This window comes from Desmodus rotundus, chromosome 12 (assembly GCF_022682495.2).
Source record: "Desmodus rotundus isolate HL8 chromosome 12, HLdesRot8A.1, whole genome shotgun sequence".
NCBI classification, from domain to species: domain Eukaryota; kingdom Metazoa; phylum Chordata; class Mammalia; order Chiroptera; family Phyllostomidae; genus Desmodus; species Desmodus rotundus.
This window is the reverse complement of record NC_071398.1, coordinates 46,117,913-46,128,460: the sequence shown is the minus strand read 5'-3', so window position 1 is coordinate 46,128,460 and position 10,548 is coordinate 46,117,913. Positions and strand designations below refer to the sequence as shown.

The following is a 10,548-nucleotide window of genomic DNA, read 5'->3' as shown; positions in this document are numbered from 1 at the left end:
GGTATAAGGCGGTCTCGGGGGAGTGCGGAGAAAGGGGGGGGCCTCGGCGGCTGGAGGAGTAGGTGCGGGTGAAGATGGCGGCAGCCGAGGCCGCGAACTGCATCATGGAGGTGAGCGTCTGGAACGCTGCCGGGGGCGGGGGTCGCTTTGGGGGTCGGTGATTTAGGGCTCCATCGTATAGAAGGGGCTCTGAGTCGGCGGATTGAGGCTAAAGGTCTCCAGCCGTACGGAGGGGAGGCCGCATGCTCTGGATTCAGGGATACCGTTTGAGTGCGGGTTCCCTAGCGTTCGGGGGTCTGCTGTATCCCGCCAATCCGATGGTCTCGCGCCCCCTCCCACGTGGATGAGGGCTGGGGGCGCTTCCGGCCTGGCCCCCACGTGGCCCCAGCGCGGTGGGTGGGGAGGGGGTGTGCCGTGCCCGGTGGCCCGACGGGCTCCACGTGCGGGACAAAGGCCCCGCCCCCGGCCGGGGGAGGGGCGCCCCGGGGGGGCGGGGAGGAGGCTCTCAACCTTCTTCGGAGGCCCCCAGCCTTCCTGCCAGGGGGTGGCAACATACCCCTCCCGGTGAGACTTACTTGGGGGCCTCTCATAAGTAAAGAGTCTCTTTGGAGGGGCAGTTCATCTCGATGCTCTATATCCCCCTTCCCAAGACCTAGGCATTTAGGCATCAGTCCAGGTTTCGTGCACTTTTGAGGTAGGATTGGAGGAAGACGAAGAATTGATTCTCTCAGGGCCTCCCCGTTTCCTGTCCCTAGATGCTCCCCCGCCCGGGACTTTGGGAGCTGGGGGGATGGGGCATGCCCCTGTGACCTCCCTCTGGGCGGTGGTGGGGCCTCTAGTTGAAGGAGATCCTTTCCGATGAGGCGCCAGGCACCCCCTTGTGGCCATTTCTCGGTGTGTGGGAGGGACATCTTTTTCATGGGGCGTGTCCCAAAGCCCACCTCCCAGTCGGAGCCCCCCTCCCCACCCCGACGAGGGGAAGGAGAATCCGTCTGCTGGGAAGGGGTTGTGTTGGAAGCTGCGAGCTTTACCCGCATCTCTTTCCCCTCGGCATTCGTGAAGGTGGGAGATGAACTCCCCCTTCCAGAAGCCCTGTTGGAGGGTTCTAAGCCTGGATCCCTGAAATGATTTCTTAAGATGTTGGTTCTTGTGCAGCCACGTGGGGTTGGTTCCGGCGCTGTGTTCAAGCTATTTGGGGCTTGTGTGGCGGTGGTATCAGTGATACTGAGAAATGGACCCCAATGGGAAATCCCCCCAGCAGCCGGCCGGCCTTTTTGTAGGCATCCTCACTGGCTTGGGAGAATGGGGGTGGGCCATGTCCCTGACTTCACGCTCCTTGGAGCCTGGGGAATGGTCACAGCTGGAAGCGATGTAATCTGATGGGGCCACCGAGTTTTCAACCCTTACCCTGTGGCATTACCCTGAGTGGGAGGTCAGCTCTCCAGGGTCACCCCAATGACTCCCATCCCCCTCGGCTCTCTCCTGGACCAGGGCCTGTATGGGTGGAGGAAATACCTTCCCCAGAGATTGCCTCAGGACTTGGCCTCACCCCTGGTGGCTTCCAGGCCTGGGATGGGTGTCTAATGGGGAGAGATGGGTGCCAGGGTCCAGAGTCTGGAGTCTTTCCAGGGACTCTACCTTCTTAGGTAGAGGGTAATAAGCAAAGAGATGGGCTCCATCTGGTTTTATTGGAGGCTTCCTGAGCCGGAAGCAGGATCTAGGGGTCAGGGCGCCAGTTCTGGTGGGGGTGCCTGTGTGCCACACCTCCGTCCTGTAGTCCTCAAAAAGAGACTGGTTTGCAGAAGTGGCAGATGCCCAGTGGGTACACTCTGCCAGCCCCCCCCCCCCCCAGCTATTCATGGCCAGCATGGGGGGGGTTGTGTGTGTCAGGAAGTGTCACCTAATCTGGAGGGATTAGATGATGAGGGGGAGTGACAGCTGGCAGTGCCTTTGTGCCCAGTGGGTGCCAGTTTCTCTGGGCTGGATGGGGGAGGTGTGTATGGTCAGGTGCCTGGCCAGAGAGGGGCAACGTGGGAGCTGTCCGCCATCTCTCCAGCCACAGCTGAGACAGAATCCCCCTCTCTCCTCCCCCCACTTGTCCCATCCTCCTTTGAAACAGCCCTGCCTCATTATTTGCTCCCTCGGCCACCACTCCCCACCAAGCAAAGGGACAATTGTAGGAAACACCTTCCTTCCCCCAAGAGCCGGGGTCCCCTGGCCTGGCCGCCCCTAGCCAGTCCCGGTAGCTAATCCTTTCTCCCTGTTACTCTCTCCTAGAATTTTGTAGCCACCTTGGCTAATGGGATGAGCCTCCAGCCGCCTCTTGAAGAAGTAAATATCCTTTTGTGAGACCCTTCCCCACATTAAGATATCTTGCCCCCCACATCAGGCCCTTTGTAGCTGTCTAACCATGATCCCTCTTGCTTCATACCAGTTTACCCCATGCCCCCAAACACTTAGTACAAGCTCCCTCCAGGTTTGTGGCCCCCACCCAGCCTTCCCCTATACTGTGGCTGCTTCCTTAACTTCCATTTCCAGCCCCCCTTTGCCCTTCCCTGTGTCTGCCCCAGTTCTGGCTTCCCCTCCCCTCCTCAGCTTTGGGCTGAGCTAGAGACAGGGGCAGAGAGACTGGAGAGATGGTAGGCGTGGCTGAGGTATCGGGGTTCTGCCCTGGATGGTGTTCTGGGGGGGTTCCTGCAATAGGAATATGGGGTTGTAGGTTTTGGGGTTCTGGGGGAGGCAAGATGGCAGGGGGGCTGTAGGGTTGTCCTGGTATGATTTTTGAGGGGTTTATTCCAGGGAGAAGTAGGGACCTGGAGGTTTAAGAGGCCCAGGGAGCCCCCAGATTTGACCCATGCTCCTATCCTCCTCCCTCTCCCAGGTCTCCTGTGGCCAAGCAGAAAGCAGTGAGAAGCCCAATGCGGAGGACATGACGTCCAAAGATTACTACTTTGACTCCTACGCTCACTTTGGCATCCACGAGGTAAGTGTGAACAGCCTAAGGCTGCCGAATCCTTTTTTTTCCCGCTGAATCTTAAGAGGTTAATATTTGGGAGGGCTGGGACTTCATTTCGCACGCATGCTCACTGCCTTCCCTGTCAGCAGGCAGCCTTTCTGAGCGGCGCTCACCCCGGGGTCTCCTCGCCCAGCGGTTGCCTTGGAGACCGAGGTTAGCCCGGTGCTCTTCACTGCTCCAGGGAGACAGGGGTGGGAGCGCGCATGCCTGGCTCAGACTGCAGCGTGAGGTCAGGCCCTGCCAGTTTCTGCTGCCCTCTAGCGGCGGGCTTTGGGGTTGTCGCCTTCATATCTGGTGTGCAGATGGCTTTTCCGGTACACCAGAGGCTGAGGTCTCAGCAGCTGTGATGGAGTATTGAGGATTTTTTTCCTTTCTTTCTATTTTTAAAATTGTGGTAAAATATGCATAACAGAATTTAGGATTTTTAAGTGTACAGGTCAGTGGATTAAGTTCCTGAGGACTTTTTTTTTTTTTTAAGATTATATTTATTTATTTTTAGAGAGGAGGTGGGAGGGAGAAAGAGAGGGAGAGAAACATAAACTGGTTGCCTCTCGCGCGCCTCCAACTGGGGACCTGGCCAGCAACCCAGGCACGTGCCCTGACTGGGAGTTGAACCGGTGATCTTTCGGTTTGCAGGCCCACAATCAACCCACTGAGCCACACCAGCCAGGGCACTGAGGGGTATTTGAAGCCAAGGATCACTGGGGCTTAGAAGGCAATGGTAGCCTCTGGCTAAGATAGGACTTTAGTCTGTCCAGTCTGATTTTACACATAGGGAAACTGAGGCACGTGGAAGGGAAATTACATGTTTCAAAGGGACCAAGCAAGCGGGAGGGCAGGACTCTAGCTCTCCAGAGTGTCGGAGGCCAGCGTGCCCTCTTTTCCAACCAGGAATGCAGGCCCCTGGTGATACCTTTGTACCCCTCTCTGTCCCCCACCCCCAGGAGATGCTGAAAGACGAGGTGCGCACCCTCACTTACCGCAACTCCATGTTTCACAACCGGCACCTCTTTAAGGACAAGGTGGTGCTGGACGTGGGCTCGGGCACGGGGATCCTCTGCATGTTCGCTGCCAAGGCTGGGGCCCGCAAGGTCATCGGGGTGAGTGTCCTGGGCAGCTGAGTGGGCCTGGGCCTCGGGACGGAAGGGGGACCCCTTAGGGCTCAGGGGCTGGATGGAGAGGGCGGGGGCTGAGGGTGGCGCTGGGGGGGTCTCACCCTCCCTTCTTCCTGGACCCCAGATCGAGTGTTCCAGCATCTCTGATTATGCAGTGAAGATCGTCAAAGCCAACAAGTTAGACCATGGTGAGCCCAGGAGGAGAATGGGTTTGTGGGGACGTCACGGGTCATCCCAGCTTTGGGCCCTTGGCAAGGGGTGGGGACACGGGACACAAACCCAGCTTTTCCTCCCCTGCGGGCCCTGGGCTGCCAACAGTCCGAGAATTCCACCTTCTCCGAGTCCCTAACCCAGTTGGCGGGTTCAGCCGTCTTAGAATTTGAGTGTTCAAGGCCCAGGCTTAGCGCCCCGCTCTTAGAATGGTAGGACAGGAAGCAGTCTTTAGCTTTTTCAGTGAATAGAGCTCATGCAGTTGGCGCCTGAAGGCCCGTAGTGAGAGGCCTCTCAGCCGCCATTCTGTGAGTGCAGCCAGCGCTCCCAGGAAAGACTGCACCTAGGGTCACACACCCGACCTGTAAATGCTTTTACAGCCACGTGCATCATTTGTACACGAATAGCAGTTTTTTAAAAATTTAATCTTTTTTGCCATTACCAGTTAGCCCCCTTACACCCCCTGCCCCCCACAAATAGCATTTTATACAAGTCTTTCCTTTTTGCTTTGTGTAGGGTTTTTTTGTTTTGTTTTTTTAAAGATTTTATTTATTTATGTTTAGAGAGAGGGGAAGGAAGAAAGAGGGAGAGAAACATCAATGTGTGGTTGCCTCTTGCGCACCCCCTACTGGGGACCTGGCCAGCAACCCAGGCATATGCCCTGACTGGGAATCAAGCCGGCGGCCCTTTGGTTTACAGGCCGGTGCTCAGTCCACTGAGCCACACCAGCCAGGGCTTATTGTGTAGTTTTAACATGTTTCGGGATGTTGAGAGGATCTTGCTCCTTTGACGACCCCAGTGCGTCCATGTACCTTCCTTGGCATTCTTAACCAGCCTCCCGGGGGTGGGCGTTTAGCCGCTTCAGAGGTTTTCATCCCCCCTGTACATACTGTCATTCCATAAGCCAACTAGTATATCTGTGAGGCCATTTTATAGAAAGGGGATGTCGCCAGATTGCCGTGGAGTTCCCCCCTGCAAAGTCTGAGAGGCACGGAATGTGGGAAGACTATGGGTGTTCTGGGTGTGAAGACTCCTAGCATTGAGTAACTGAAGCGTTTTCTTTTTCTTTCTGATTTTTTTTAAGACTAGTGTAGCTGACAACAGGCATCCATCACTCAGCTTTAAACAGGTCCATTGGAAGCAAATTCCAACTGTGATGTCATTGAAATCCTCCCATGTGTCTCTAATAGGTGACCGTGTTGTTAGTGGCAAAACGTCACCATCACCTAATACCTAATTCGTGTAAAATTCCCGCTTCTGCCTCAAAAATATAGCTAGAGTGAATGAAGTTTGAAACTGAGCGAACAGGGTGTGGCTTCAGCATGCAGAGTTCTTTGAAGATGCCCAAATATAGTCCCCAGCCCTTTCTCAGAAGACAAGGGCTGCTTAGGGGGGTTCCCAGGCCCTGGGCCCCCAGGGGAGGCGATCGGAGGGCTGTCCTCAGGGCTGATGGCATGCGCCCCTCTCTGCCCCACAGTGGTGACCATCATCAAGGGGAAGGTAGAGGAGGTGGAGCTTCCGGTGGAGAAGGTTGACATCATCATCAGCGAATGGATGGGCTATTGTCTCTTCTACGAGTCGATGCTCAACACCGTGCTCTATGCCCGAGACAAGTGGCTGGTGAGGCCCTAGCAGTGTGGGAACAGCAGGCCGGGGTGCCTAGGGAGTTGGTTGCGTGTGTCGGTCAGGGGCCACTCAGGAGATAAAGCCACGCTAGGCATTCCCCACATGGAGGACCTCACCCAGGGCACTGACTGCATGGGTGTTGGAAGGCTCACAGCCAGAACGGAGGATAGCGTAGCAGGCTTGGCAAGCTAGACGGTGACAAGGAGATGGTGGTGTTGGGAAGGAGGAGGTGCTGGGAAGAAAACCGTAGCAGGGCCAAGGGGAGCCGTGAGCCCCTCAGGCCCTCAAGGGAGGTGACTGAGACCTGACCAAAGGATGGGAAGTAGCTGCACACGTTCTCAACCTGAGGAGGAAGACAGGCTGGACAGGGCATTCCGGCCAGTGCAAAGGTCCTGGGGCAGCAGCGTGCTGGCTGTGTGTTGAGGAGCAGCAGGAATGCTAGGGTGGAATGAGGGCCTGGGAGAGCCGCAGGAGGTGCAGTTAGAGGTGAGGGATGGAGGGGCCTTGTGGACTCTCCTGAGACTTTGCTTTGCCTCCAGGAGGATTCTGATCCCCACTGCGCCTCTGAAGGACAGGGTCTGACTTAGGTGCTCCTAGCGCCACCTGGCAGCCATATGGCGAATAGGCTCAGGGATGAGGGCAGAGGCCTGAAACTTGTGAGGCCACTGCAGGAGCCCAGGTGGGAAGTGTCGAGGCTCAGACCAGAATTGGGCAGAGGGGATGGAGAGAGAAACCAAACCAGTGAGCGTTGGGAGCAGTGTGGCCAAGGCCCCACCACCCTTCATGCCCTCACCCTGCCTTCCACAGGCCCCTGATGGCCTCATCTTCCCAGACCGCGCCACGCTGTACGTGACGGCCATTGAGGACCGGCAATACAAAGACTACAAGATCCACTGTGAGCTGGGCCCCGGGAGCACTGGGGCGGGGCGGGGCGGGCTGGACCTGGCCTGGGTGCCCCTGGCAAGCTCACCACCCCTCCCCACCGCCCGCAGGGTGGGAGAACGTGTATGGCTTTGACATGTCCTGCATCAAAGACGTAGCCATCAAGGAGCCCCTGGTGGATGTGGTTGACCCCAAGCAGTTGGTCACTAACGCCTGCCTCATAAAGGTGAGCAGACAGGAGCGGCCACGTGTTCCCAGGGGCTGGAACCAAAGAAAGGCCAGCATCTGCCCCACGTGGGAGACATCGGCACAGAGAGCTGGCCTGAGGTCTTGGGGACCTGACCGGTCGGCCATGGTGATGTTAGAGGCCCAGGGAAGCCGTGTGTGCATTGCAAAGCTTTGTGAGCCAGCCAAGGCCACCAGTGGGTTCCCAGGTGGGACCCACTGAGAGGGGCTGGCCCTGCCCCGGGGCACGTATTCCACAGGGCGCACCTGAGGCAGGCAGCTAGGGCCCGCAGGCAGGACTCACCCTCCTGGGCGCGCCAAATGCAAGAAGTGAGGGCCGGGAGGGAGGTTATCCGTGCCGATAGACTACTGTGACAGTGATCATGTGTGCCCCTCCCCACCATGTCACACACGGCGCTTGCATGAGGCGGGTAGAACCAGGTAGAGAAGGAAGGTTGTGGAGGGAATGAGGGGACAGGCAGGCGGTCCGCCCCGCCCCCGAGGCCTGCATCGGAACTACGGTTTTGTGCAGAGTGTGCCCAAGAGCCACCAGAGGGTTCTAGGTGGGGGTTTGGCATGATCTGATTGTTTTAGAATTGTCGCTTTGGCTGATCGATGACATCCCCTTAAGGGGTGTGTGTGTGGGAGGGGTAGAAGCAGGGACTCCTGTTAGGAGGCTGCTGTGGGGCAGGGTGGGAGGCTGCGGCAGCCCAGGGCAGGGTGTATTCCCCGGGGAAGGGTAAATGGGCGGTTCTTCAAATCCAGTACTAGGTCCAGGACAGCAGCTGTCAGGGTTGAGGTGTGGATGTGGGAGAGAAAGGAACAGGGAACCTGACATCTGGCCCCACGCGCCCCCTGCACTCCCTGCCTCCCCCCACCACGCTTGCCGTTGGACACCGGGCTGCATGTTGCCGAGCGGGGCTCATGGGACCTGTCCCGCAGGAGGTGGACATCTACACTGTGAAGGTTGAAGACTTGACCTTCACCTCTCCCTTCTGCCTGCAAGTGAAGCGGAACGACTACGTGCACGCCCTGGTGGCCTACTTCAACATCGAGTTCACCCGCTGCCACAAGAGGACCGGCTTCTCCACCAGTGAGGTCAAGGGGAGCGGGAGGCTGATAGCAGCAGCCAGAGGGAGCCTCCCGGGGCGACAGTGAGGACCCGAGTTCCCACGCTAGTTCTGCCGGCTCCACCTGAGCGAGTGCTGCACCTTACTTCCCCGACCCATGAAACCTAGCCAGGCCCCCTGAGGCACGAGGAGGGTGAAGGGATTCAGGGGCGAGGCGACCAGGGTCGGCAATTGGTAGCCAGTCACATGGGGCATGTGCCAGGCAGAGGGAAGGGCAAGGCCAAGGTGGAGGGGCAAGAGGACGGTGGGCCGGCCATGCCCGGCTGACCAGCCTCCGCCCCCAGGCCCCGAGTCCCCGTACACGCACTGGAAGCAGACAGTGTTCTACATGGAGGACTACCTGACGGTGAAGACGGGCGAGGAGATCTTCGGCACCATCGGCATGCGGCCCAACGCCAAGAATAACGTGAGGCTTGGGGCAGCTGGGGGTGGACTTGGGGTGTGTCCCAGCCCATCTGGGGGGGTGCTATCAGGGTCTGTCTGCGGAGTACAGGTTATACCAAGTGCCTACCAGAAGTGGGGCCTTGGGGACCCCGGCCATGGTCAGGTTGATGCCTGTTCTCCTAATGCTCCCAGTCTAGATGTGGGACACAGTCAAATAGTAAATGACAGCTGGAGATGACTGTGTGTCGAGGTGCGAAGGAGCAGGCCAGGAGAGAGCTGAGATGTGGCAGTGGCGGGAAGGAAGGGAAGGTGGTTTATTCCTCCCGAGCACTAGGCGAGAAGCAGCTGCCCTCAGCTGAGGCGGGCGGGGGAAGTGGGGCTGGGGCAGAGTGCGGAGCTCCTGCTCAGCCCATGGTGGGAGGAGGAAGGGTGCCAGGAGTATCCTCAGGCCAGTGTGTGAGGTGGGAGGAAGCTCCGGGAGCCTGGCTGGAGGGGCGTGGCCCAAGTTGCACCCACTTTCTAAGTCAGGGAGATACGCCCGATAAAGCAGAGACTTGCAACCAGATATAATCTTGCTGTACCCCAGAGGACCCTGGTCCCTGGAGATACTGGGGTGGTTTCACCCTGGAGAAGGGGTACTCCTGGCTTCTGGTGAGTGGAGGCTGGGGCTGCACCGGACAAAGAATGGCCCCAGATGTCAGTGGCGTGGAGGGTGAGAGAACCCAAGCTAAGGAGACGGAGCTAGCCTGACGGGGCCGGGGTGGGGGGGTTGGAGGAAGAAGCCTGGGATAAGAGGTCGCGGAGGTCATCGGTGACTTTGCCCCAGCCTTTCCAGGGAGCACAGGGGGCAGGAGGAACGTGGGCTTCCGGGAAGCTTGGGGGGGGGGCGCCAGTGGAGTTCTGCTGTCAAATTTTGGGGGAAGAAGAAGTGTGCTTGAGAGAGGCATTCTTCTCTTTTTTTAGTTTTTAAGATTTTACTTAATTATATTTAGAGAGAGAGTAAGGGAGGGAGAGAAAGAAACAGTGATTGCCTCTCACCTCCAGTCAGGGACCTGGCCTGCAACCCAGGCATGTGCCCTGACAGGGAATCGAACCCAGTGACCTTGCGGTTTGCAGGATGACACCCAACCCACTGAGCCACACCAGCCAGGGTGGGGTTCTCACACAGAAGAAAAATAACTTCTGCCGATTGGAACAGTTCTGGTGGGGAAAGTCATGGAGCAAGAGCCAGGCCAGCTGAGCTCTACCCCCAAGGGGGCGGGTGGGCCTCAGCACGTCGCGTGGAGTTGTCCCCGGGAGTCAGGGTCAGGGCGGCTGCTGGGGTGGAACCAGCAGTGCGGGATCTCCTCCTGGAGGGGGGCTGAACGCTGCCCCTCACCTGGTCTCCCGGGCGGTTGTGTGGGCAGCTGGTGGGACACAGCGTCTCCCATGTGCTGGGCCTGCACCCCTCTGCTTCCTCCTGACTCGGCCACTCCTGGGTTGCTGTCTGCCCTGTCCCCACAGCGCGACCTGGACTTCACCATCGACCTGGACTTCAAGGGCCAGCTGTGTGAGCTGTCCTGCTCCACCGACTACCGGATGCGCTGAGACGGCGCCTGGTTTCTCCCACCCCAGCCAGGCGGGCCCTCCGCAGGCCCCGGGGGCTGTGGCCTTCTTAGGCGGTTTCGGGGCTCCCCCTTGCTGTCCCTTTCTTAGAAGGGAGTTTTAGGGGCCTGGGCCCGGGGTGGGGGGGGTTGGGGGGAGGGCACATTGTGACTGTGTTTTTCATAACTTATGTTTTTATATGGTTACATTTACGCCAATAAATCCTCAGCTGGGGCAGCTTAGCTTCCTGGGGGCCGAGTGGGATTGGGGTTCTGTCTGTGGGGGCCGAGGTGCGACCTGAGGGGCCGGGAGTGTGTGGGTGAAGGCTGTGTCTCCGTCCTCACTAGGGTCTCGGTCTGGCTCTCCGAGACTTCTG

General features: G+C 58.4%; 1 protein-coding gene across 4 annotated transcripts; it reads left to right on the top strand.

The window, feature by feature from the left end:
- On the top strand, window positions 1–10,406 carry PRMT1 (protein arginine methyltransferase 1). Of its 4 annotated transcripts, XM_024566286.4 has the most exons (11): window positions 1–110; window positions 2,278–2,331; window positions 2,882–2,983; window positions 3,961–4,116; window positions 4,256–4,319; window positions 5,819–5,961; window positions 6,775–6,862; window positions 6,960–7,075; window positions 8,017–8,167; window positions 8,489–8,610; window positions 10,092–10,406. In XM_024566286.4, exons 1-11 carry the CDS (start codon window positions 75–77, stop codon window positions 10,173–10,175), a joined length of 1,116 nt encoding a protein of 371 aa, XP_024422054.2. In that variant the 5' UTR covers window positions 1–74; the 3' UTR covers window positions 10,176–10,406. The 4 variants fall into 4 exon arrangements, with proteins under 4 accessions (XP_024422054.2, XP_024422055.2, XP_024422057.2 ...); XM_024566287.4 differs by lacking the exon at window positions 2,278–2,331; XM_024566289.4 differs by lacking the exons at window positions 1–110; window positions 2,278–2,331 and adding an exon at window positions 2,539–2,639.
- Window positions 10,407–10,548: the final 142 nt, after the last annotated feature.